Below are 26,917 nucleotides of genomic sequence, written 5' to 3' on the forward strand. Positions count from 1 at the left end.
ATAGATCTGGGTGGTTTGAAGGCCGCACATTTGTGGTCATCTGTTACAGCAGCACCAGGAAACCGATACAGTGATGGAGCTGGTGAACGGGAGAGCCACGAGTCAGACCCACGGCTCTGGCCCCAAAGCGTGAGTTCTTAAAAACCACCATAATATATAGCATTGCTTTTAGCTTACAGTCTTCGCTGTAGGGTAAGAAGGTAAAATAAAAGTCTAAATGCCAGCCAGCATCAGGTTAAGTTGGGAAATAGGTAGACTAGGGCCTTGAAGGACATCCTCTTGCCCATCCTACGGTCCCCGTGTTCAAACTGGCTCCTGGCTAGAAAAATATGAGATACGTTCCTTCACTTTAGTGTGAATTCTTTTTAGTGCATTATTTCTTCTGAAAGGATTTGCATTCTAAGAGACCCAAGGAATGGCTCTCTAACATCTATGAGAAGGAGGGTTGCACTAGGGTGCTGTCTGTAGCTGGCCCTACACCCATAAGCAAACCCCGTCTTCCTGCCCTCCTCTGCCATGGAATCAGATAAAACCAAAGAGCCTCTTCCCTGTGCTGCCTTACAGGTTGGGGTAACCAGTGAGAGGGAATCTGCTGTGGGCTCTCTAGGGCACATTTTGCTTTCTTGATGAAAGGGATAGATATTGCTGGCACAGCACCCCTTTTCTCCTGCCTTTTTGTTCTATGTTGAATACGAATGTGGTGCCTGGAGCTGTGGTAGACAACTTGGGACCATGAGGTGGCAGGCCTGAGGACAAGAGTGAACACAGTAAAAATGGCTGGCAGAGTGGGATGATAGAAAGATCCAGAGCTCTGATGGCATTGCTGAGTCACTGAACCAACCCCAGCAACCGCACTCTTCCAGGGGTCTTGTTACAGGAGGGACAAGAACCTCGTGTATGCCAGCATGGTTTGTCTTTTCTGCTACTTGCAGCTAGACATATTGCAAATAGATCCAGGTGTCTTTCACAAGACCAGAGGGCAACTGCCCAGGGCACTAAGAATTATTTAGGAGAGGAACTCCTGTGACCCTCCCCTGTACTTCCAGCCTGGTGAACACATCCCAGAGAAATGGGATTTAACGATAGATATCCAGTAAACACGGAACTTCATTTGGGGAGAAGAAAGGCAAGGACTTGGAATTTTAAATGAAAAGCTTAGTTAAAAACCAAGAGACTGGAGAGAGAAATCTTTTATTTGTTTATTTTTTGTTTCTGGGGCGGTTTATTACCTTTTAAAGGGAAATGCTGTTAAGTTCAATACCTCTGAGAATGACCATCTGCCCCATACTTTCTCGGACCACCCTGGAAAATAGGTATATTGTCCCTTTATATCCTCAGGCATGCTGTGTTAGTCTATTCGCGGAGTCAAATAAAGATTAGGGGATATGGCTATTGTTCTTAAGAGCAAAGTTATTTATGAACCCCCCCGATAGCCAGGTGGTCCCTTATCCTTAATGGCACTTATTGATGCAGATGAGTCCTTCCAAAAATTCAGAGGCCTTTACTTTGTAAGTGACCACGAAGAAGATCTCTGACCGGATCAAGATGACTGGAGCAGGCTGATCCTTTCAGCAAAGGTGGTGATATATACTGCGGCGGCTGAATGCTCCTTTACAGCCTCGCGAGAACAATCAGTGAATTCATTCATTTAATTCATGAATTTCCCTTCTATTTACACTTTCAACAAACATGCCAGTTGTTTGCTTAGCTTGACAAGCTCTGCCTTCATTATAAGCCATTAGTGACTAGTAATAATTGCAACTGTGTTTGGATTTCAAAAATACAATACACCTAATTAATTCCACGCTTAGTAATATGGAATTTGTAGTGACGGACTTGAGTGAGGCTGAGGTTTGTTTGGGTCTTTGGCCTCTCCATGAAACAAGAGTTTGCTGAACTGTTTTCTAGACACGAACAAGGTTGATGGAATTTTTCATAAGAAAAACTAAATAAGAGATTAGGTCCTCCTGCTTATAAGGAGCCAGGCAGCAAATACAAATGAGTGAGTGGCGGAGCACCGCCTACAACACTTGGTCTTCTCTGCGCACTCTAATGGAGAAACGGGTAGAAGAAGTAGTTTGCTTTTCTCTTAATCCTGCTATAAGAGAGGAGGAGGTAAAAACCACACATGATTATCCATAAGTGGACTCAGCCAGTGGTTGGGTGGGGAGACAGGAAGGAGCCGTGGGGAGCTGGGGTCTGAGGGCCAGAGACCCCTCTAAAAGGATCAGCTGCTCTTCAGCTGCAGCCGTGACCTGGGAATGTGGGGCTAGTGTGGCCAGATCTTTCACATTTTCCGTATAATTATAAATCTGGATCTCAAGGGGAAATAGTCCCACTTAAAGCTTCAGCAGCAGATTTTTTTTCTTAAGTTAGCACCATGCCGCCCCCCACAATGTAAGTCTGTGGCTCTCAAAGGGTGGTCCCTGGACCAGCAACGTCAGCATCCCCTGGGAACTCACAGAAATGCTGAATCTCAGGTCCTGCCCAGGCCTCTGACTGTGGAGGTGGGAGCCCAGTGATCTGTTCTAACGAGCCCACCAAGTAGGGTTGCCAGGTTTAGCGAATATTGCATGGGACATGACATACACTAAAAAAAGTATTCATTGTTTATCTGAAATCCGGATTTCACTGGGTGTCTTATATTTATCTAGCAACCCTACCCCCAGGTGACCCCAAAGCACACTGATGTTGATCAAGGAAAACATGTGCATGAGCCAGGCTGCCGGTGTTGGAATCCGCTCCAACACGTACTAACTATGGGATCTTTGCACAAGCGATGTGACTTCTCCGTGGCTTAGTTCACTTGTGTGTAAAATGGGGATGATAATAATAATAACACCTCCCTCGCGGGATTGTTGTCAGAATTGAGTGGGTTAGTGAAGGCGAAGTATGCAGAACCGCGCTGGGAGAGAGTAAGCATGTCCTAAGGTTCACCATCATCATTATTTTGTTTTTCCTCTCCTTTTCCCCCACCACCTCCACCACCATCGGACCAGCCATTAGGGAACCTTGCATCTGTCTTCCTGGCTCTACCTTTGGTTTAGAGAGAGATCTGATTCTGTGAGGCCATGCCCTAAGGCAGCTCTGGGGCTTGTACTGACGCAGAATAGCCTAGTGCTTTGAAAGCTAGCTGACAGCGTGGCTGTCTAACAGGAGGACCCTGGCTTCTGCACGTCTGCTTCCAGGACGTCTTTCTCTCCGCCTGCGGTGCCCTGCTCTGCTCAGGCCTCTCGCCATCCAGACCCGCTTTTCTGCCTCCTGTGTGCTCTCGCCAGCCCCCAGCACAGCACTTACACATCTTCCCGACTACATCCTGAGATTTCAGATTCCCAGAGTGCCTCTCAGTTGTGGAAGCAATGGATGACCTCCCCACCCCCACCACCCACCAGGTCCATTTCTGAGTACTCTTTGGGAAATCCTCACAGTTTCATTTTCTAGACGAGGAACATGGGATGACATGATTTGTGGGCCCAAAGAGTGTTCACACCGTGTTTCGAAGGAAACCTGTAACCACGCTCTTCTCACTGAGGGTTGTGCAAGCTGCCTGAACGTGTTGCTTCATGAAGCGGCTCTCCAGGCTTCTGCGTGGCCACAAATGACAGACTTGTACGCGCAGCGAAAACCAACTGGATGAGCTGTTGTGGTTCTCAGTTGCGCCATTTTGTTGCTGTTCTGGGAATGAAGCAAAATGCATTATTTTATTAAATAAAGATTTCCCCTCTATCACAGGGGAAGCTAATTTTATTAGCTCTTTTTATGGGAACAAACATCATCACCCTGGTGGGGAGGATGGGAGCAGGAGGGGGGTGAGGGAGTGGAGAGAATCACGTTTTGTCATCCATGTGCTCCAGTGGAGGCTGCCAACATGTTTTAATTGGTAATTACTTACCAGAAGCATTCTCTAGATCTGCAGAAAATGCACAGCGCTCGGTTCATCAGTGATTCCATGATTCAAAAGACATGCTCGGCTGCGAAAAATATTGTTCATGTAGTTTTCGTACGTGGGTCCCTGGTGTCCAAAACACCAGAGTGTTCAGTAACTTCAAAAAAAGTTGTCTCTTTGTTCTCATCTGTGAGAAAACAAAGACTCCATAGGTTGAACGTGCATGCTACGATTCAGAAGGAAAGAAGTCCAAATCTAGTTGAATCATTCAGATACTGGCCTCTGATTCTTTAGCTTTAAAACCTGAGACATCCACTTGTAGCTTTATTTAGCTTTTTAGATGAGCTGAACCACTAGATGCCAACCACTACCACCTTCCTCAGGCAGGGTAGCCCGAGTTAGAGGTAGCCAGCTCCTAATAATTGGCTGTTAGCACTGTCTGCACTGAGCATGCAGGGCTGAGGTCTGGACAGCGTTCCCCATGGACGATTTGCCCGGTGGAGCAGAAGGGCAGCGTCCACTGCTCTACTTTTTGATAGCTAAACACTCTGTCAAAGATGGCCTCCGTTTTCTTGAGTCAGAAGTGGTCTCTGTGTTTGCTAGAGCCAGAGATAGTCTCTGTTTTGTCACTGCCATGCTGTTACTTTTCCCATTAGCAATAGGTCTAAGGCCAACCCTAACCCCAATTACGAAGAGGGCAAAAATGTTTTGGTGTCCCCAGCGCCTCCCCTTCTTACCTCCTTGTGCCTCACTAGGAGCCCCCTCTCTCCTGCCAGCTGTCATCTGTGCTCAGCTTTTGAGCCTTTCCCCATCTTCCATGAGCACCCAAGCGAACCCTGGTGGGGTGCAGACATCAGTCATTACACCTCTGTGTGCAATGGAAGCATAAGCTTCTTCCCCTAAGATAACTGCTTTAAACCAGAGATGGGAAAATTGTAGCCCCCGTCCATAGGTTGGTTGGTTTGCACATGGTGTTTTAAAAAATTGCTGCCTATTTCCCCCTATTGTTTTCTACTTCCCTGTTGTAGTTACCTGTTGCCCTATATCCTTATCACTCCCTAATCTCCTTCCTTCATCTTGTTATTCACTTCCCATCTTGTCTACTTCCTCTTTCCTTTTGTTATCTGCTTTCCTCATTTTATCTGTTTCCCACCTCTCCATGTCCCCTTCCCCATCTCCTTGTCCCCTTCCCTCTTCTCCTTGTCTCCTTCTCCACCATCTCCTTGACTCCTTCCCCCCTCCTTGTCTATTTCCCCCCTCCTTGTCTACTTCCCCATTATCTCCTTGTCTACTTCCCCATCTCCTTGACTCCTTCCCCATCTCCTTGACTCCTTCCCCATCTCTTTGACTCCTTCCCCGCTCCTTGTCTGTTTCCCTCTCTCCTTCTCTATTTCCTCATCTCTTTGTCTACTTCCCTCATCTCCGACATCCCTCATTTTATAATGTTCTTGGCTCCTGTGATCGTTTGAGTTTGTGATCTGCTTTAAACCATCTCTTCTTGAAAAAAAAAAAAATCAGAGGATTGTTTAGGGCAGTGAAATTACTCCGTGTGCTGTGTGATACTGTAATGGTGGTTACATTCATACATTTGTCCAAACTGATAGAATGTACCACCACAACAGTGAACCCTAAAGTAAACCATAGACTGTGATAATGAGGCATCAATGTATGTTCATCAATTGCAGTAACAACTGCACTATTTTGATGGGGCATGTTGATAGCAGGGGAGGTTGGGAATGTGTGGGTGGAGGGGGTATATAGGAACTCCGTACCCTCTGCTAGTTTTGTTGTGACCCTAACACTGCTCTAAAAAATAATGTTAAAAAAAATCAGGCTGTAGCACAAATGGGTGGGAGATAGAGGTCAGGGAGAGTCTGACCTGTTGCTCTTTCTGGGCTCCTAGGGACTGGCCTGAGTGCCTTTGCACCTGCTTGGGTATCTAAGCATCCCCTTGAAGTGGTCCACAAGGGGCTCCTGGCATAGGACAGGGTTAGGAAGAATGAGGTGTTACGTTCAGGAATTTAGGTCCTTTGGGGATATCAGAAGTGGAGTAGTGATGTTTTCCTTGCTTTGTCCCCTATCCCTTCCATCCTCACCCTCCTTCCCACAAGGAAGAGGCTGAAGCTCTGTGATCAAAAGGCCTGATAACCCTGGGCCAGTTCTGGCTATGACATAGATTTCAGGGACAGAGGTCCCAGGGCATGGCTGATGGCTTCCCTTGGGTGGACTCTGAAGATGGAGCTCCAACAAGGGCATCATTGTACCCCTGGGCTTGGCACAGAGGGATGGGAGCCCAGAAGTTGTAGGTCTAAACCCAATGACCCTGGGCTAGTGGGTTAGAGTAAGGCTTTGGGGTCAAGAGCGTATATGCCATTACTTGCCAGCTGTGTGACCTTAAGCTAGTCACTTTACCTTTCTCTACCTCACTTTTATAATCTGTAAAATGGAGGCAATAATAAAATCTATCTCCTCAGGTCATGAGGTAGGTCAGATATGACGTACAGTGCCTAGCACACAGCAAGTGCTCAAGCAAGAAGGAGTCTTTAGAAGGAAGATACATTTTTGGTAGAAATCTCTGGAATGTGGCTCTGGGCATTCTCTTAGTCACTCTCTGCTCTAGTTATGTTGGCAGTTTCAGCCAAAATCCATTTAGGTAAATGAGTAGATGTTTTACTGCCTATTTGCTATTCAGAATTTTTAAAGGAAAACTTATACTTAATGTTACCCTTTTCTCTCGAACCTAGATCCCAGTGTTGATCAGATGTAGTAAGTTATCTTCACGTTTTTAGAACTGGTTTCTACCTCAAGCTCCTGAAAATCCCTGTCCCCAGAAGAACATTCCCTCATCTTCTATGGCTCCAGTTTAAAGACTATGCTGTGTGGCCACAGTGGGCTGCCAGATGGGGCAGATGGAACGTAGCTAGTCCCTACTGAGCCGTCTCAGAGCCAGATGGGAGCCAGGGCTCTCCAGGTCATCTGGGCCACCCCTTTGCCTTTGGGACCACGGATGCAGCCCCTACATTAGATTGCATGCAGGAGAGGGGGACTGCAGGAATTCATTGCAGAGAAGAGGGGCCCCAAGTTGAACATTTTGCTTTGTAAACACATGGGTTGAAGTGCTCGGCGTGTATCACATCACACCTTAGAATGAAAGAGGAAACACATCCTGAATCTTCGGGAGTGGTAGCTAAGATTTGTCCTCCGTTGCAGATTGCCCCAGGCTAACTATGAGTCTACTTTTAGTTGTCCAAATTAAATTAGCAAGTCATTAAGTCATACAAGCAAAAGTTGCTTTCACGCGATTATGAGACCCTTAAAGTTTGTCTTTGGAGGGAAAGGAGCCTCTGTTTCCCTCTTTCCTGGTTCATCCTTCCTCTCCCTAATGGGATACTGGGGTCCACGTGTGGAGATTGTGAAAAACTTTGAATCACTAAGAAGCTCAAGTTTGAGGAGTGTAAGTTGGTTTCCTGGACGCACTTCCCAAGGATCCGTATAAAAAGTGAATCTGCTCCCTCCGGGGATATTGCAATTAGCTCCAGTATCATGGGAGGGGTGGCCTGGGGCTCTTCTTGTCCTTAACGGAAAGCCATTTCCTGTCCTCCTGGTCGCACCGCAGCCCACTCTGACTGGCTGAGGCGCAGAACTGAGCAGAAGCGGGTAAGGGCTGGACCTCTCTCTTGGGCAGTGGGATGGGCCACGCTGGTCACGTCTCCCTGGACAAAGCTGAAATAAATCACAGAACAGCCCCTGCTTAGGATCTGATGAAATTCTCCATTTCCGCTCCAAATTGAATTCCTCCCGAAGGATTGGAGCGACTCTTGAGAGTAATGAAGGCACTCCTTCCTCCTCTGCTGGAAGCATGTTTTAAATTAACAGGCACAGCCTTCTAATCTGGGTGGGGAGGTAGCTTTTAGGAACAGTCTTGGGAAGCTGCTTTCGGGCCAGAAATGATATTTTTAATCTCGAGGGGCAAGGCAGCAGACATCCAACACCACGTGGCCTCCTCCGGAGGGAGCAGCCCCGCTGGTGGTCTCCTGGGAAAGAATGAGAACACGTGTCCTGCTGTCGCTCTGTGCCGCCCCCCTGCCCGGCCGCCCGCTGTCCTCCTTGACCACTTGTAGCGAAAGGGAATTTATGATGGAGAATGCAAGCCAGGGGGCCGGTGCTTTCTGAGAGTTGAAAGTATTACTTTCCCGCCCATCTCTTATTTGGGAGAAGTGATAAACTCTGTGAATTAAAAAAAAAAAAAAAGACTGTCTTTAGGATGAAGATATTATTGAAGTGATTATCTTCCATCCTCTGCAATGATGAATCGACAATTTGGCATTTGTGGAGGCAGCTGACACAGGCCCTTTCAGGGGAGAACAAGAAAACCTGTTTTCCAGTGGGCCTTGTCAGAGTGAAGACGGATGACCTGCTGGCTGATTAGGACCATGAATAAGGCTCTGAGAACGCGGGAATGTGTGAGGAACCCAGGGGTGAAACTTATAAATCAAGGCTAAGGTAGAAGTAGAAAATTCTAAACATCCATTCTATCTTGAAGGTGGGCAGGAAGTAGATTATCTGTTGGTAAAGGAGTATTTAATATTAATCCTTGAAGGGAGCTTAAGAGCATTATACTTTTCCCCACTCACTGTTGAAAAAAAGCGGTTTAAAAAATCCTGCTTGACAGGAGAAATTCTGACTTGTGGGGTCGAAAGGAGAGGAGGAAATTCTCCTTAAAAGTAAATTCTATTGGTTCTTTTATGTCAAAATTTTGTTAACAACCCTTGAGAAAGGTTATCAAAACCTGACTCCATGTTTTTAATTTAGTTTTAAGAAGGAAGCCATTTCCTTCATAGGAAAATACGACCCCAGAGTAGCCCACAGGTAAAACCCACCTCAGAGGGCCGACTCCACTGCAGGACAATTTAGGATCTGGTTCTCAACTGGAAAATTGCTTTTCAGGGAGAAGGTCGTGTTTTCCACTGATAATAGGGTCCCTTATATCAAGTGAAACGCCCTTCCTTCCGACCCAGGAGGACATTTAAGCTTTGATCTTTCTCAGAAGACAGTAGGAAGTATATTTATTCCCGGCTAGGAAGAAGGGACTGGGGATGGGAAGTGGAAGTGTAGGATTCCGCCCTGAGCCCAGCCAAGACACACGGGGCCCAGCGCCAGTGGAGTCCTGGCAGGTGGGGAAGGAGGTCTGGTGGAGACAACAAAGGCCGTTGGAGGGAAAAGATTAAAGGGCAGGAAAACGCACAGCCACCCCCCCCCAGCTGCTTTTGTGCATTCCTTCGGGCTCTCTAGACTTTGATATTTGCATAAATGGGCCTTGGCTAGGCTTCCACACTGGGACAGAACAGTGAGCGGTCACCGCGGACAGGGCAGGCTTTTTCTTCATGACCAGTCTGGCTGCGATTTCGGTCATCAGCTTGTGTAACCTCCCTGGGTTGAGCGGGTGGGTCAGCCCTCCCGTCTCTGTCACTGTGTGCACACCGTCTGTGTCTCTGGCCCGCAGACCCTTCCGACACAGGCTTGTCTTGGAGCCTGTTTACAAGGCCTGCAGTTACTTCTGTTTTGTTTTAGCCAAAAGGGTGAAGTGCTGCCAGCAGTATGTCTGGAATGTTATTTACTTGGTACATTTCTGTGGCTTTTCTTTGTAGCGCTGCACATGCCAGAGCAAGGGGTCATTGACTTGAAAATGCCAGGTTTCGCAGTTTGTCTTCTCCACGGGGCAACTTTCTCAGTAAGAAGGAGGTTAGCTCCTGTGCCTCTCCGTTCCTTCCTCCCGCCTTCCTCTCTTCCTTCCTTCCATCTGTCCTCCCTCCCATTCTCGCTCTTTCCTGCCTCCTTTTCTTGTTGTCTGGCGCCTGCCGCGCATGACCCCCGTGTCCTAAATGCCCCAAGTGCACTTTTAATTCCCGGGGTTTCTGGTGGGCTCTGCCGAGGGCCTGGCAGACGCTTTTCATTTGCGTGCCTGCCCTGTTATTATTTCACATGAAAGCTGTCTATTTTGGCACACGTGGCGCCTGTGATTTCAGTGGAGCTCTCGGAGCTGAATGGGCGATGTTGTGCAAGGGCAGTGCAGGTGGGGCTTTCTCCACTGGTGGCCGTGGGGGCGGAGGACGGATCGGCGCGCGGTCCTGGCTTGTGTGCACCCGACATGATAGCAAACAAATGGCTTTTGAAGGAAGGAACCAGTGTGTACGGTTTCTTAATTTGGGAGGTTTCACAACTGTTCTCGTTCAATTGATGGAGGAGAGGTTTTGGGGTTTTTTGGGTTTTTTTAAGAGCAAATTCTTCATGAATAAAACTTAAACAAGTCCTGGATCAATGAGCAATGTGGAAGGTGGACACACAGAAGTTTTTCTCTCCATCTCTTCTGCTTTCAGCCTCCCTTTCTCCCACTTCGTCTATGCAATTCTAATCATGGTATTTGGGGTTTTAAAACAAGGTATGGAAAATGCGATTAGATAAATCTCCCCAGCTGGTGCCAGCCCCGGGGCGTTTGCACACCTGGGTGGGTTCCTTCCCCCCCCCCCCCCGCCCCCCACGCCCTGCCCAGTTTTGTGAGGCCTTGTAAGTGTATAAGCCTCTACCAGGAGGAGATGAGACCTTTGAGAAGCTTTGCCTTACGGAGACTCAGCCCTTCTCCGAGTCTCTGGGAAACCTCGCCCACCCATGACACCTGTTAGTGTGTTAACTCCATAGCCAGCCCCAGTCTGAAATGGAAAATTTTGGTCCCATTCTTCTCGGCTTTTCCTGTCCTTCTGCATGACTTCTCAATTTGTGTGTAAGCTGCTCGGATTTTTGGCTGAAGGGGCTTCTTTGATCACTCTCTTGACAACATGGGCTTCACAGTCTCACACCTGCTCTTCTTTTACAGTCCAGATTTCAGAGTAAATGCTTCCATTGCCTTGTCATTTCTTCGGTATAAAACTTTGGTGCAGGTTACTCATTACAGGTAATAGCCGTTGGATGACGGAGACAACTGCTTGGCACAAACAGCCACCTCAACCGCTGCCAGAAACGTAAACCGCCGCTTGATTTATTTCTGAAAGCATCTAAGCTGCAAGCCTACGGGTCGTGATCTGGCATGCACACGGGAATAACAGGCTCGCCAGGCTGAGAAAGCCGCCCCGTGGGGCAGCCGCGAGGGCAGGCTCTAACAAGACTCCCGTGTGTTTTCTCCCCCATTATCCACAGCCCACACATCATCTTCCTCTCTCAGAGCATCTTGACAGGAGCGAACCATCTCTGTGGGACCCGGCTCTGCCATGAAATCGCTCACGCCTGGTTTGGCCTAGCCATCGGGGCCCGGGACTGGACGGAGGAGTGGCTGAGCGAAGGGTTCGCCACTCACTTGGAAGACGTGTTCTGGGCCGAAGCGCAGCAGGTAGGGTTACAGTGACCCTAAGCATTTCCCGACCTGGATCAGACTGTTCATGGGCATCCGTTCATTCCACAGGTTCAGAGAGGGCTTCTGGCGTGCTAGGACTGTGCTGTATGCTGGGGAGAGAGGGGACTCCCTGAGCCCTGGGGGTTCTCCCTGTAGGGATAGGAGAGGGGACAGTGAAACAGACAAACACATCCCCGCCATGGCAGGTGGTGAGCACCGTGAAGGCAGCTGAGGCTGGGCAGAGTGGCGGGGAAGCCCGGTTTTACAAGGCACCGAGAGAAGGCCTCTCTGATGGTGGACGTTTGAGCAAAGACTAGAAGAGAAGGTCATGTCGTGGCATGCTCAAGCACTCCCCTGTGGTTATGGTTGTGGCGACACTGACTTGTGTTTGGTTGTTTTTTGGTTTTGGGGGTGTTTTTTTTTTTTTTTTTTTTACTAATAAGATGAAACTTTAAATCAGGAGGCATGGTCTCAGATGTCCGCTGGCAAGTAATGAAGAATAAAGCGGCTGGTATTGTAGGTTAGGGAGTGCTGAGGGCAGGGACAAGATGGCAGCCTCCCCTCTGCTGGGCCCAAGCGTGGTGGTATCGGCGGGCGGGCTCAGTGGAGCCTGGCCTCCTAGTTGTTTCAAAGGAAGTTCTAAATCTGGATTTTTATGTGAGATTTAGTAATGTAAAAATCCTATGCCAACTAAACATACCCAGAGGTATGGGCACCACGCTCCCAGTTTACAACCTCTACTTTAAAGAGCTGACTGCGGTTCTAACGAGGGTATGGCAGCTCAACTGCCTCCTGCTTATTTTTCAGTTCCTAATATTTGGTCACTCTTTTCCGGGCCATTCCCACCCCTCACACACTGGACGAGTTAACATTTTCTGAAATCCTCAAGGTTGTGCATACCCGTATGCTTTTGTTCAAGTTCCTTCTGCCTGTTGAAATCCTGTTTATTTTTCACTAACCAGCCGAAGATCACCTTCTCTGGATAGCCCAGACTGATCATTCCACTCACAATACTTACCATTCTAGAAGCTTTAAACTCCCACAGTATTTGGTACTTACCCCTTTTTCCTCACTTCTTTCTTTTTCCTCCTGTCCTCACAACTAGACTGTGACCTCTTTCAGAGTGGAGCTGCAGCTTACTCACCCTCCCACCCCCGCGGCACCTTGGCCAGCAGTGTGTGCATCTGTGTCCCCTGCCACACAGTGAAGAGAGGCCATGTGGCAGATCTGGGCAAGGTGGTGGCATTTGGAGTCGGATCGGGCAGGGAATCCCAGCCATGCTGTCAACCAGCTCTGGAAATGTAGGTAGATTACATAGCCTCCCTGACCCTCAGTTTCCTCATTTGGGAAATACTTATAAGAATGCATCAGCTGGCATGGCGAACGGGATAATTATGGAGTTCGTGCAGGAAATGCCAGTGCTCTTTTTCTCTTCTCTTTCTCTCTGTATTTTCCACCACCTGACTGACGCACAGTGGGCATTCAGCAAGGGTTAAATAGGCCGATATAATTGAGCCTCTATCATCATCCCTTCTCTGGGGTGCTTCTGTCCTGAGACGATCAGATTTGTGCTGTTCTTGGTAATCGTGAGTATATTTCAGGCATCTAACGATGATCTCTCTGTTCTTTATCTCCTGTATCCCCAAAAAGCACTCCTCCATTGCTTTGGCCCCTGCCCATGTTTTCAGAGGGTCAGTCCTGAGTCTCATTGCTTAGGTTCTGCCTCTTACTGCCCTGAATATGTCCATCTCCACTAAGAGAGACATGAAGCCGGTCTGGCCTCATCCCACAGCTGCATACCTTCTGTGTGTCCGTTCTGTGCTAGACCTGTAGGGATAAAAGGATGAGTGAGACCCAGCCCTCCTCTGAAAGAGGTCATAGTTTAACTGTGAAGATAAGAAAAGCACACAGTAGAGGGAAGAGGAAAATAAGTTAGAAGAGAGAGGCAAACACCAAATATTGTATGAGTTCAAAGGTGGGAGAGGTCAGGCCTGAGCAGATCCAGAAAGTCTTCTCGGAGAAGGTGACTTCTGACATGGGCCTCAAAGGGAAAGTAGAAGTTGTGGTTTCTCTGTACCTCCCTTTCCCTTAACCTGGAACAGGGGACAACCCACCTCGTCATCCTTTAGGGTCTAGGCAGTATCTCTTCAATATGTGAAAACACTTTGGTGTGAAGCAAAGTGGCCATTCTGGATTCCAGCACAAAGTTTGGAAACCTTTCCAGAGCACATCGATTACTCTAGCCCCTTCCTCGAAGGAGCTGCTCTTGGTCCCTGATGAGTGTCTGCAGCAGACCTTCCAAGCAGAAGAGGAAGGCTCTTCAGGGCAGGGGAGGGTGGGTCGGCCACCGGACTCTCCTGGTCAGCAGCAGATGCCTCGGGGGAGGTGGGGGTGGCGCACATCGGCCACTTGCTCCAGGTGACTGCTCTGCAGCACTGAACATTAGCAAGCACGGCAAAGTGAGGGAGGGGGAAACCACTGAACGAAGAGGTAGAGAGTGGCGTTCCGCTTGGAGTGGTGGTCCACAGGGGAAGGGAACTGAGTTAGTTGCAAGATTGCATCATGTAACTTGTCATCAACCTGGATAAAGTCTAACCTCCTCACAGGTGTCTTAGCTTGGGCCGCCGTAACACAATACCACAGACCGGGGGGCTTCAACAACACTTGTTTGCTCGTGGTTCTGAAGGCTGGAAGTCCAAGATCAAGGCGCTGACAGGCCTGGATTCCGGTGACACCCTTCTTCCCTGGCTCGGTGGCGGCCACCTCCTCTCTATGTTGTCCCTTGCCTTTCCTCTGTGCACATGTAGAGAGCGAGCTCTGGTGTCTCTTACTTTTCTTGTAAGGACACCAGTCCTGCTGGACCAGGGCCGACCCTAATAACCTCATCAGTCGTAATTACCTCCTTAAAGGCCCCATCTCTAAGTACGGTCACAATGGGGGTTAGAGCTTCAGCATATGAATTTTCCACTCATGATTCGGCCCCTAGCAACAGGGCACACAGAATCTGTGGCTCGTCTGGCCTCTGCTGGCTACTTGGCACCTCTGTCTCTCCCCAGGTAATGGCCCGCTCCCCACCCGACCACATCCCTCACCGTTCTCCAAACATATCATGCTCTTTCCAGGCCCCTTGAACCCTGCACATGCTTTCCCTCTTCCTGAAGTCCCTCCTCCCCAGGCTGACTCCTGCTTTCCCCGGGGACCGGGGACCGGGGACCGGTGCAGGCCCCACCACCTCCTCAGGGAAGGCTTCTGATTCACCTGGTTGGCCAGAGGGCATCTAGGTCCTTCCTTAACCTCTGCCATCGCCACACTCTCATGGCTAGTGTTCTTACAGGCTGTGTCCATGATGTACCCAGGGTCTGGCAGAGACTCAGTAAATACCTGTTGAATCAACTCTTAAGGATCTTTCATTTCCAGAAATGCCTGTTGATACTGACATCTCCCTCCCAGGCGGATGTTCTGCTGCCCTCCCTTACAGAGACTTGAGCCATGGGGCCTCACGCGCCTAGTGGCAGCGGCCGGTTCTCGCCAGCAGGGCAGGGTGTGATGGCGTCCCCCTCCCCCGGAGTGAATCCAGGCAATACACTCTTTCTGGTTGTATGCAGACAGAATCATCTGGGCTGCATTAGCAGGCTCCACTGTAAACAGCCCTTAACCAAACTGAAGGCTGGGAAAAGCAGGAGGTAAATGGAGGCGACCTTCCCCACCCTGTGCAGGAAGACAAAGCAGGAAAGGGCTGGATGGAATCAGAGTGGAAACGGCCCTCTAGGGAAGCCTGCTCTTTCTGGGCCCTGGGGTGTGTGAGGGGGTGGGTTCCAGATGGCCAGGCCCAGCTCCGTCACCAGCAGGAGAGTGAGCGGCTGGGTCTTCGTGTGAGGACCTACCAGACCCCTTTGGCCCTGTGACTTTTCTGATGGGGTGCCAGGCACGGCGGGGAGGCTATCTGTGCCGTCACCCTGAAACTGAGCAAGCTGCTCCATCGGGCGGCTGTGACCCCGCACGAGGACCACAGTGACTGTTTTGTGCACATGTGTTTGTGTGTCTGTGGCCCAAGCAGCTGGCCCCCCACGAGGCACAGGAGCGGCAGGAGCTGAAGGCTTGTCTGCGCTGGTGTCGCCTCCAGGACGAGGTGCGGAACTCGCCCGAGGAGATGCAGGTGTTGAGGTAAAGCGCCCCGCGATCTCTTTCCCTTCTCATCCTCTGCCTCCCCCTCCTTCCCTTCAAGACGCATCCTGGCCGGCTATTAAATCTGCTCTCTTTCCTTTTTAAATCAAATTGGGTTAGGTCACTCATCTTCCCAGGGATGTGATTGTTATGTTTGAAGTCTTTCAGGGCGTGGGTTTAGATTTGCCCGCTGACGTTTTTCTGGTGTCTCTGTTCAGGAAAAAATGAACACAAGGCCATTTTCAGGACCAAATTCTTTGTTTGAAGTTCTAATAGTCACTTTGTGTGGTGACTTTGTGAGGACTTGGACAAGGTGGGGGTTTGGTAGTCTGACACATAGTCACCCTCTAAGCCAAAAGAAAAACAACAATAACAACAACAACAAACCTTTATGAAAATATTGATTCCTAAGTGTTTAGTAGTAACAGATGTTGGTGTCAATGGGGCCTTTTGTTTTGGGTCCTCCCAGCAGGAGGCCACTCCGGTGCCTGGGGAAGATTCCACTCCTCGCTCCTGCGTGTGGTTTCCACGTGTGTCTTGCAGTGCTTACTTCTAGGATTACTGCTTGCCATATTCCGTTTTTGCCCTTCTCTGCTTTGCTCATTTTCTTCGTTTCTCTAAATCATTGTTTATCTGCAAGCCCAAGCCTAGGCCCCAGGAATACTGCGATTGCTATGACAACAGAAGCTTTCATCCCGCCCCCCCCTCCACTACAGCCAAGGGCGTGGAATCCGCTGTCAGGTGGGAAGACAGCCATCCAGCAGTCGCTCCCCAGTTTAGATGACAAGGCCAGTCTATCTTTGGGGCAGAAGCCAGCCTGAACCGGTTCAGTTGTTTGTTTTTAAATAAACATCCCCCCTCCTCAGGGATTGCCCACTGAGGCCCAAGTCTGAGAGCAATGCACCAAGCCCAGCCTGGCCCCAGGGAGGCTGGCTGGCGCTTTTGTGCCGCATGGCCGCCTGGGGTGTGGCCGCTCTTCCCACAAAGAAGAAGTCCCCCGCTCTCGCGCTCGCGTACAAAACCTCTGCGGTCTGCTGACTCAACCGTTGTTTAGGAGAGCTAGAGCCAGAGCCGGGAGCCCTGCATTCTCCACCCAGCCCCGCTCCTTGCACCCCTCTGCCCTCAGCCAGTGGGACGGCTATCCCCATGACGGAGGTGGACAGGGTCCCCGCTGTCACCTAGCTTCCGCCTAGTGGGACCCTGTTGCCTTCACAGCTCATTTCAGATGGCGAGAAGTGCCAGGAACGGAAGGCATCTCTGAGGACCACACAGGCACCGAAGCAGGAAAGGGCTTGGCAGGCTGGTGCTTGAGGAACAGAAAGGAGGGCGGTGTGGCCAGATGGGCAGAGAGAGGCAGGCAGGAGTCAGGCCAGTGAGCCTTAGGCCGAAGTGCAACGGAATGCGCCCCAGGGCCTGTAGCCAGGAGGGATCCTGGTCTGTCTTGTGTTTTCAGGGCTGCTCTGGCGGCTGGGGGATGGACTGCAGGCCACCGAGGGATGGGAAGGAGGACGGTTAGAACCTTGCAGTCATCCATATGCAAGATGTCCTAGTGGCAGCAGTGGCCGACCCATCTGAGACGTGTTCGGGTGGTGGAGCTGGTGGGTCTTTGGTCATTGAGTGTGGAGAAGAGAGAGATGAGAATGTCCAGAATAATTCCAGGCTTTTGACTTGAGCCACTGGGTCGATGGGGAGGCCGTTTGGTGAGACAGCCAAGACATGGGGAAGAAAAAGCAAAAAATCCCAGTTTTGTATACGTTAAGTTTGGGATGCCAAACAGATACTCAATATTGAGAACTTAGTGGGGTCTACGAGTCAGCCGCTCACTGGAGAGATTGGAACATTCAGTCTATAAGTACTAAAAACTTTGAGCACACTGAAATCACCAGGGAGAGAGGAAAGCTAGGGAAGAGGTGGAAGGTGGAGAGCCAGCAGAGGGGCTCGGGAATTGGTGGTGTGGGGGGAGAAGGGGGCGTCATAATGAACATTAGTTGATGAAATGTGCTCCCAGTTTATAAGCAGGCCAGCCACACACGGGGAAGTCAGTATGCACGCGAGGAGAACCTTCTGTCTGGACTCGATGGAGCTGTGATCAACCCAGCCTCTGATGGGCAAGAGCTTTTCCTGTGTGTGTAGAGCTGGGAGAAGAAATACACTATTTTTAGGCTCTTGTGCTGGAAAGCTTATTATGGCATTTGTTTTTCTTTTTCTTAGTATTCAGAAATTGTGTTTGCCTAAATTTAGGCAAACCATGAAATGACTGCATTTGAAAGATTTGTTGCACATCAGTATGGAAACTATTGTTATCAGATGTGCTTACAATGAAGAGGAAATGTTCATGAACCATTATATAGTCAAGGTTTAGTTTACTCCCATCCTTTCGAATTCTCCCTTAAATGGGCACAGAGAGCCTAGAAATTACTGAAAGTGAAAGGAAAAAAAAGAATCAGAGTTATAAAAATTTATTCTCAGATTTTATTTTGGTTTAATATGCAAATAAGACCTTGGGAAAGAAGTCGCTTAAAACAAGACGGTAATCAAAGATGCTATCTCCTCCCCACCCCCCAGCTCCCTTTCAAGATAGCCCGTGGCCTTGAAATGATGTACCAAGAACAATTTAGAAGTCTTGGTTTGTGTCTTGATATGTTCCTCGCTCCTCGGTGTTGACAGACAAAATGGAAGCTTCTCTTACTCATCTTTGCTGCAGCTTTCAACATGGTTGACCACTCCTTCTTCTAAAAGCACTTTCTTCTCTTGGCTTCTGTGTCACCCTCTCCTAGATTTCCTTGCGCTCTGCTGCCAGTCCTTCCCCACCCCTCCTGCTGGCTATTCCGCGTCTATACTTAGACGACTCACACCTCAGAAAGAGGGATTAAGGGGTCCAGCCTCATACAGCTGATACAGAGCAGAACAGAGATTGGAATCCAGGGATGGAAATGACCTTCTTTCCCCTACACACTTTCTCTCTGCCTTCAAGGAACTCCATATAGCATTTAGTTGCATTAAAAACCAAACAAAACCAAAAAACCACTGCAGGTATCTTGAACTGTGGAAGGATATGAAGGTCAGGGTAAAAAAAAAGTATTCTTGGACCAAATATCTTTGTCTTTTTACACATGAGTGCCTGTGTCTGATTATTTCGGTGGCTATCAGGAAGGAAGAAAACTCGACATTGTGTTGATTATAGATATTGGAGTATTAACAAAGTGAGAAGAGAAAAACTAAAATTGTGTTTGGCTCTGGCTTGCTGATTTTAGTCACCTACAGGAACCGTTTTCCAGTCGTGTCTCCCATACATCCAGTGGTGAGCATGGCTCTCATCAGATGTGTCCTGGATTGACCCGATGGTGAGATTCATTTGGTTACAACAGTTCCTGTGTTTTCCTTCTCAGCCTTCCTTGGCTGGGAAGCCTGTAATGTGGCTGCAGGCTGTTGAGGCGTGGCGATTTGCTCATAGTTTCAAAAGGTTAGGGGTCACATTACTGACTCTACGCCTCTTCTCATTTGTTAATTGTTCAAGATGCTTTTCCCATATACCAGACCCCGGTGGCTCTCCTCAGACTCTCCCTCCCTCACCTGTCCACCAACTCCGGGCACAGCCGTGCACCAGGTGAAGCTGGTCTTACTGCCGGCCTACTCTGGCTGGCCGCCACCACTCTGCTCTCCAGTTGTTTCCACCCCCACTCCACCCTTGACCTTGCAGCCGTCGTGACTCTTGCCAAGGAAGATGCGCAGGGCCTTCTGCAAGGCTCCGGTGCCTCTGGTCCCGGGGGCACTGCTGGGTTCCTGCGTTCTCTCTCTGAAGGGCCCTACTCTGTTAGTGTACTACTCCGACAGGCCCGCGGGGTGAAGAGCTACGGCGGCGGGGTCAGAAGAAATCTCTGTTGGTTTTTATTGCTTGTGATTTATTATCACTTCCCCTCTTTTCTGGATTCATTGTTGAAGTCGAGCTTGTGCTGAGAAGAACGTGACAATATATCCTGTTGAGGAGGCGCTGACGGGCCCAGAATCTGATGTGGCTCTTTCTCCTAGCTGCTGCCTCCACGGAAGGTGGAGTTCCGGAGGAACGCAGGTGTCTTCTCCTACCTTCCTCACAAATGCCGCATTCCCTGGTCACAGAGCCCGTCCATAATGACGGGGGAAGGCCCCAGCGTGCCCCTCTCCATAGGCGGAATGAGCTGTGCGTGCCGCAGGCTCTGAGTTTGCATGACGCCTAAGCGCTGTGTGTTCCACTTAAAACTTTTAGGGGTGGCTCAGTTGGTCAAGCATCTGCCTTCAGCTCAGGTCACGATCCCAGGGTCCGGGGATCGGGGATCGGGGATCGAGCCCTGCCTCGGGCTCCCTGCTCAGCGGGGAGCCTGCTTCTCCCTCTGATGCTCCCCCTGCTTGTGCCCTCTCACTCTGTCTGTCAAATAAATACATAAAATCTTTTTAAAAAAATCATGGGTGGGGCGCCTGGGTGGCTCAGTCGTTAAACGTCTGCCATGGGCTCAGGGCGTGATCCCAGGACCCTGGGATCGAGCCCCGCACCGGGCTCCCTGCTCTGCTGGGAGCCTGCTTCTTCCTCTCCCACTCCTCCTGCTTGTGTTCCCTCTCTCGCTGGCTGTCTCTATCTCTGTCAAATAAATAAATAAAATCTTTAAAAATAATAAATAAATAAATAAATATTAAACATTTAAACAATAAGACTTTTGAAATCTGGTATGCATGAAGCTTTCACCTCTGAAGTTTTTCTCAAAATTTTTATTTCTGATCCTTGAAGAACACAGCAGTCTTTTCCCACCCACATATGGGAACTCATCCACTCGCAGCCACCCAAACCTGTCTCATGGGAGGCTCCCCTCCTTTGAGAGTCTCTTGTCACTGCCACACACCCACCTCCAGCCCAGAGGCTCAGCCTCCGCTGTTCCTCCGTCCCGGGGCCTGAGACCCCCAGCGTGCCCACTTCGGGTTCCAGTGGCCCCACAGGCTGGGAACAAATCCTTTCCCTCTTCCCCAGGCAGCTCCCTTCCCTGTGGCCTTCAGTATCCATTCCAGACCTTCCCCCCTTCCCCGCTCTCCCTTCCTTGTCTTGCCTCCTGTCCCCCCGGGAAAACTGAGGCCATTAGCCATGTTCTTCCTTCAATTCTGTAAATGCATCAACACCCACATCTCTCCGACCGTTCAGAGGCCCGAGAGCCAACCTGTCAGTGTCAGTACAACTGAAGACACATTTCTAGTTCCAGAGATGGCAATGGAAATGTGTGTGCATTGACGTAAATCTAGAACTTAGAAAGAAGGGAAGGGAGGACCCATTTATGAAGGGAGAATGAAGTTCCCATCACTTGGAACGTTGGGCTAGGGTCATGAGTCCAGGGAAACTATTTTTTTCCTGGGGTCATTTTGCCGTTCTGATCACCAGATTCTGTGAACATATTCCAGTCTTTATGTTAGTGGGACTCTTCTGCTTTATTTGGTACTATTGACAAGTCTTCTGTTCTGGAAATCTCTGTCAACTGGCTTTCCTGGCAACATGTCATCTGGCTCATGGGTACCCCTCTGCTGTCCCTCCTCCATCTTCTTCTTCAGGCTCTTCTCTTCACCTGCCTCTTCAGAGCTGGTATTCCCTAGGGGGCTCTGCTCTTTGCCATCCATTGTTCTGGTGTGGTCTCATCTACACCCTCTGTCGTGGGTGGGATTCCCCAAAAGCAGACCCGGAGACAAGATTCATGTGGAGGAGATTTATTAGGAAGATTGCCTAGGACGGGAAGTAGAAGCAAGGAGAAGGGGAGGAGGCCAAGCCAGAGTGCCGTGATATCAAGTCAAGTCACCTAGGATGGCTCTGGAGGTGGTGTGGGTCAGTCTCAGAGTTGTCCCCCCGGGATAAAGCCCAGACTGTGTACACATCCCTGCACCTGTCCCCATTGCTTCGATGGATGTATGTTCCCACGTACTTCCGACTCTTGTGTTTTTGCGGGCAAAACAGGCTGGGGCCACCTGAGAGCCACATCTGATGAAGAGCCATAGAGAACATGCCAGGAGTTGATGTGCACACAGATGATAAAGGCCCCACGGATTGTGAATGGGGAGTGGGCACTGCTGGCCATACCTCCCCTCTTTGCTGGAGGCTCCCACATCTCCAGGCCAGCCCTGCTCTCTCTCAAAGATCAGATGTGACTGCTTAGCTACCCATGTGACATCCTGTCTTCCTGGTGACCCTACAGGCCTTTCACACTGCTAACCCCGCTCCCTGGGCCCCATCGGCTCGCCTCCTATGGCAGTGAGCTCATCGGTGGTGGCTCATGTTCCCACGCTCATCCCAGGTCAAAACTGGGAGTCTCCCGATTCCTCCCTCCTCTCTACTCCTTATCCTGGGAGGGTTTCAGCCACCACTATGAACCTTCCTCATAAGTATTCTCAGCTGGGTCCTTCTCCATTCCTCATACTGCTGTCTCCTTGGTTGGAACTTAATAACTCGCTGGCACCAATCCAACAGCCTCCAAATTGATCTTTTTGTCTCTAGTCATCAAATCCACCTTCCTTGTTGCCACTGGGGAGCTCTCCTTGAAACGCCTTCTGATTCTGCCACCTCCTTGCTTAAAACTCTCCAAAAGCTTCCCTTCGCCTCCAGGAGAAACGTCGGGTTCCTTAACACAGCGGGCACAGCGCCCCGCACCAGCTGTCCTGCCTGTTGGGACAGTCTCTTCTCTTGCCATCGTTTGCGTCACCCTCCAGCCACCTCCCTTAGTTCAACTCCAACCCTATGGTACCAGTTTGCCAGGGCTGCCATAGCAAAATGCCACAGACCAGTATGCGGAAATGTATTTCTTACGGTTCTGGAGGCTGAAAGTCCAAGGTGGAGGTGTCAGCAGGTTTGGCTTCTGCTGCAGCCTCTCTCCTTGGCTTGCAGGTGGCCCCTTCTCGCTGAGTCCTCACACAGTCCCTCCTCTGCGTGTCTGCACTCCTGGTGTCTCTTTGTACGTCCGAGTCGCCTCTTCTCATAAAGGCTACCAACCAAATGCCTCGTTTTAACCGACCTAGCTCTTTAAATGCCCTATCTCTAAATGGAGTCACCTTCTGAGGTACTGGGGGTTAGGGCTTCAACATAAACATTTTGGAGAAATATAATGCAGCCCATAACATTTACTGTCTACCTGTTCTTTCTTATCTCCTTGCCTTGTCTTCATGTTGTCTCTATTAGAATATCCTCCCCTTGTCACATGACTCCAGATCGTCACGATTCAGCACATATATCTCTGTGTTCCAGAAGTCTCAGGCTGTCTCCTGACAAGCGCATGACCCTCCTCTGTACCCCCTACATGCTCTGGTGGTATCCTCATCCCTGATCTTACTACGTTATTTGATTATTGTATTTGTAATGAGCCACATTATATAGCCAATATTTGACCATTTTTAAGCTACAGAAACAGCAATTTCGTGTGGTCTAACCTAATGTATCTTTCTTCTGGGTCATGAGCCTTTTGAGCCCAGGGACTGTGTTTTCTTTACCTCTATGTACTACAGGGTTGGGCACTGAATGGGTACTTGATAAATGTTGAGGAAATGAATGTCATAGGTGACACAAGCTCTGTCCCTGATGGTCTTTCTATATTATTTACATAGGGTTGAAATACTGGTCACAACACAGTACATAGAAAAACCCTAGGCTGTATCCTCAGGGTTCTAAGGACTGAGAGGTTAGTATTGGTAGGCTTAGCTAGAAAGGGCCGCTGGGAAGGTGTGAGGTTTGAGCTGGGATGGTAAGAAGGGCTAGCATTGAGACTGGGAAAGAACTGGAAGGAAGGGAATTCAAGGAGCAAAGCCTGGCAGGCATAAACAGTCGGTTAATTATGGAAATGGGCATTAAGTGAGAATGAGCTTCCTGGAGAGGATAGCCATCAGGAACCCATGAGACCGGAGAGGGCCAGGGAGGGACAGGCTAAGTAATGGAGTTCCTTAGAGGTCAGATTCAAGAGTTTGCATGTGACCATCCAGGCGTTGGGGAGCTATTTTCAGTTCCAGGAATGACATAATGAAAATGGGAGTTCTGGAAAGGTTACCCAGCCTGTGAGATCACACATGATCAGAGAGACAGAGTCTAGCAGCCAGATGGAATTGGGTGGCATTTCAGGAACCCACACCTGGGTTTAGAAGAGCTTGGGATGCTTTTCCTGATTGGCCTAAGGCTCTAAGTTCAAAACTGGTCGAAATGTCAATACAGCTTCAAAGAAGGCTTCTACTAATATGATGTAAAGCTTTCTCTGATTGCAGATAAGGATTGACCCATTAAAGGAAGTGGTTGAATATGTGGGCTTTGTGAAGTTTGTTATGACTTTAACAGAGTGAAAGGCAACAGTCCCAGTTCCTTCTTGGCCAAAGCCTGGTCTGTCCTGCCTCATTTTAGAGAAAAACCGTCTGAGAATGCAGGCCCGGGCTATCTCCAGAGCACGTTGGTCTTCAGGTCTCAAGCCAGGAGAGTAGTCTAGGGTTTAGAGAGTAAGCTTGGAAGCCAGAGCGCCTGGGTTTGAGTCCTATCTTGACTCTTCAACTCGCTGTGCGACCTTTAGAGAGTTACACAAGCACAATGAGCTTTGGTCTCCTCACTATAACATGGGAATATACACGCAATTGTTTCTACTTTACAGATGAGCGTGGGGGGATAATGTGATGAATACATACAAGTCAGTTAGAATACATATATTGGGTTGAATCACAGAGAATTGCCGTTTTGGTGGATCTAAAATGGCTCGGTATCGTCAATTTCCAATGGTTCATCCTATAGTAAATACTCAACACGTCTTAGGGTCTGTCATCTAGACCCTCTGACACCTGGTCAGTGTTTGCCCAACGAGTGACAGAGGACACAAGGACGCAGCTGCCACAGCCAGCCTCACTCTCTCTTCTGGTTTATGCTGGTTTCTATCTCTTCTTTCACTGCTGCCACACTACCCTGGTGACCACACAGGCGCCCTGCTCCTGTCTCTTTACCCACCAGAGCCTGGAAACACCTACCTTTCCTCTTGACAAACTTGCAATTGGCTAGAATGCCCAAAAAGTTAATTTTATTGAGAAGTTAAGAGGATGTTTAAAAAGAGAGGGGCCGGGGGAGGCAAAAATGCCTGGTTACAAATGAAAAGATGGGATTAAAAGCAAAAACAAACCCCAAAAAAGTTTGAACATTAAACAAAGATGCTCAAACTAATAGCTTGAGGTCAGAATTAACTTGGCAATGCTTCTGAGACAAATGGAATCTTCATACCTTCCTGGAACCTACTTGTGGTCTAATCTCTACCTTAGGGCTGGGCTAGTGTCCCCTCTGGCTCCATTCGGTACAATTCCCCTGGCATTCTGAGCAGATTCTGACCACAGCCCAGAGAAGAAAGCAATTCTTGCCTCTATGGCTTTGAGAGTTCTTACCTGGGTTCCAACCGCTGACACTGGCCTACAGAGTTCCTGTATCTGGCGATTCCTACCCTCCATTCTCCATCCCTCAGGCCCGGGATCCCCCTCACCTCCACTGTTTCTGTCTAGTTCTCTTTTTTGAAACCACGCTCACTAGCAAGCTAGCTGTGTAGACAGTTTCTACCCTTTCGTGACAGGACGGAGCTGTACCTGTGCCAGCATTTTCTGACAAACTTAAAGGCTCTCAGCTAGCCAGAAGCAGCCTCTGCACTTTCCTGTTTCGAAGGCCAGCTCTATCCCCCTGAGCTGCCCACTCAGTTCCTGTTTCCTGTTGGAGGGACTCCCTCAGTTCTCACTTCTTTTACCCACAAAGATGAGAGACATGTCCTGAATATTTGAACTCAAATAACACTCCCTGTTCATTTTTCTAGACCATTCCCTGGTTATTCATCACTCAGGTATTTCTAAGGGAGGGATGGAATTCTGCTTGATAGGCCCCTAATTACATATTTACTGTACACGGTGTTTCATTTTTGCAATTATATTTGATAGGGATTTTTAAATATAGAAGAGCATAAAGAAGAAATAAAACAGTTCATAATCACTGTTTAGTTAAAAGTACATAACAGGAAAACTCAAACAGTTTAGAAAGGTGTAAAATTTCATCCCCAACCTTGTAGTCTTCACCCTAAAATAATCACTGCTAGCATTTTCTTGTGACTCCTTCTGAAAATAAATTTTATAAGTATATATGCATACTTCTGTATTGCTGCCCGGTGTGGCACTGATTCATTATAATCCTTAAAAAAGATTTTCCTTAAAAAATAATTCATATACATAAACCGATCTATAATAATTCACTCTTATTTTGCCCAGCCTCTGAGGACATTTCACTCACTCAGCCAGTTCTAGCACGGTATACATTACATTCTTGGCTAATGAGTGTTAGTTTCCCATTCAGAAAAACTCTCATCCTCTCACACCGCCATTTCGTTTGTGTTTTGGCCAATAGTTTTGACCCAGAATGGCTGACAAAAAAACAATACAGGTGTTTGCCTGGACCTGCTGCAAAGACACGAAAGAACATTCTACTACATGTTAAAATGCAGTTTTATAGGGGCTTCTTCCTCTTTCATGTCAATGGTTGAGGAGAGAAGGAATTATATAGAGTGGTTATGCTTCTGCTCAAGATTGTGCTGGAGGGGGCGCCTGGGTAGCGCAGTCGTTAAGCGTCTGCCTTCGGCTCCGGGCGTGATCCCGGTGTTCTGGGATCGAGCCCCACATCAGGCTCCTCCGCTATGAGCCTGCTTCTTCCTCTCCCACTCCCCCTGCTTGTGTTCCCTCTCTCGTTGGCTGTCTCTCTCTGTCAAATCAATAAATAAAAAATCTTAAAAAAAAAAAAAAAGTTTGTGCTGGAGGTTCTAGCCAAGGCGTTAGGCAAGAAAGTGAAATCAAAGGCACCCAGGTTGGAAAGGAAGAAGTAAAACTATCTCTTTTTGCGAATAACATTATGTTATATGTAGGAAATCCTGAGAATCCTCCCTGCAAAAAACTGTGAGAACTAATCAACAAGTTCGGTAAGATTACAAGATACAAGATCAATATAATAAAGTCCATTGTGTTTCTTCTATATACTAGCTGTAAAAATCGGAACATGAAATTGAGAAAACAACTTCATTTGCAATAACATAAAAAATAATTAAATGCTTAGGAATAAATTTAACACAGAAGTGCAACACATACACTGGAAACTATAAAACATCATTGAAAGAAATTAAAGAAGAACCATATAAATGGAAAAACAGCTCGTGTTCATGAGATGGAAGCCTTAAGATTGTTAAACTGGCAACACTCCCTCTACTGATCTATGGAACCAGTGTCAAAATTCCAGCTGCCTATTCTTTTTGCGGAAACGGACAAGCTGATCCTAAAGTTCATATGGAAATTCAAGGGACCCAGAATGAATAGCCAAATAACAGAGGTTGAGGACTCACACTTCTCAATTCCAATACTTACCACAGAGCTACAGGAATCAACATAGTGTGACACTGGCATTAAGGACAGACATATAGACCAATGGAATGAAATTGAGAGTCTAGAAACAA

At 48.6% G+C, this 26,917-nt stretch overlaps 1 protein-coding gene across 19 annotated transcripts in view; it reads left to right on the plus strand.

The window, feature by feature from the left end:
- Positions 1–26,917, plus strand: part of AOPEP (aminopeptidase O (putative)) — a 323,900-nt gene that overhangs the window by 166,376 nt on the left and 130,607 nt on the right. For 17 of the 19 annotated variants that reach the window (XR_006776735.2, XR_015722917.1, XR_015722920.1 and 14 more), the window contains 2 exons: positions 11,078–11,267; positions 15,328–15,434. The exons of the other annotated variants lie outside the window; for them this stretch is intronic. Coding sequence is in view for 8 of the 17 variants with exons in the window: in XM_045780965.2 (XP_045636921.1) it covers positions 11,078–11,267; positions 15,328–15,434 (297 nt within the window). In the remaining 9 variants the exon portion in view is untranslated. The remainder of the gene's footprint in view (positions 1–11,077; positions 11,268–15,327; positions 15,435–26,917) is intronic. 19 annotated transcript variants of the gene reach the window in all.

Source organism: Ursus americanus, chromosome 34 (genome assembly GCF_024610735.1).
Source record: "Ursus americanus isolate L20-20 chromosome 34, mUrsAme1.1.p, whole genome shotgun sequence".
In the NCBI taxonomy this organism is placed as follows: domain Eukaryota; kingdom Metazoa; phylum Chordata; class Mammalia; order Carnivora; family Ursidae; genus Ursus; species Ursus americanus.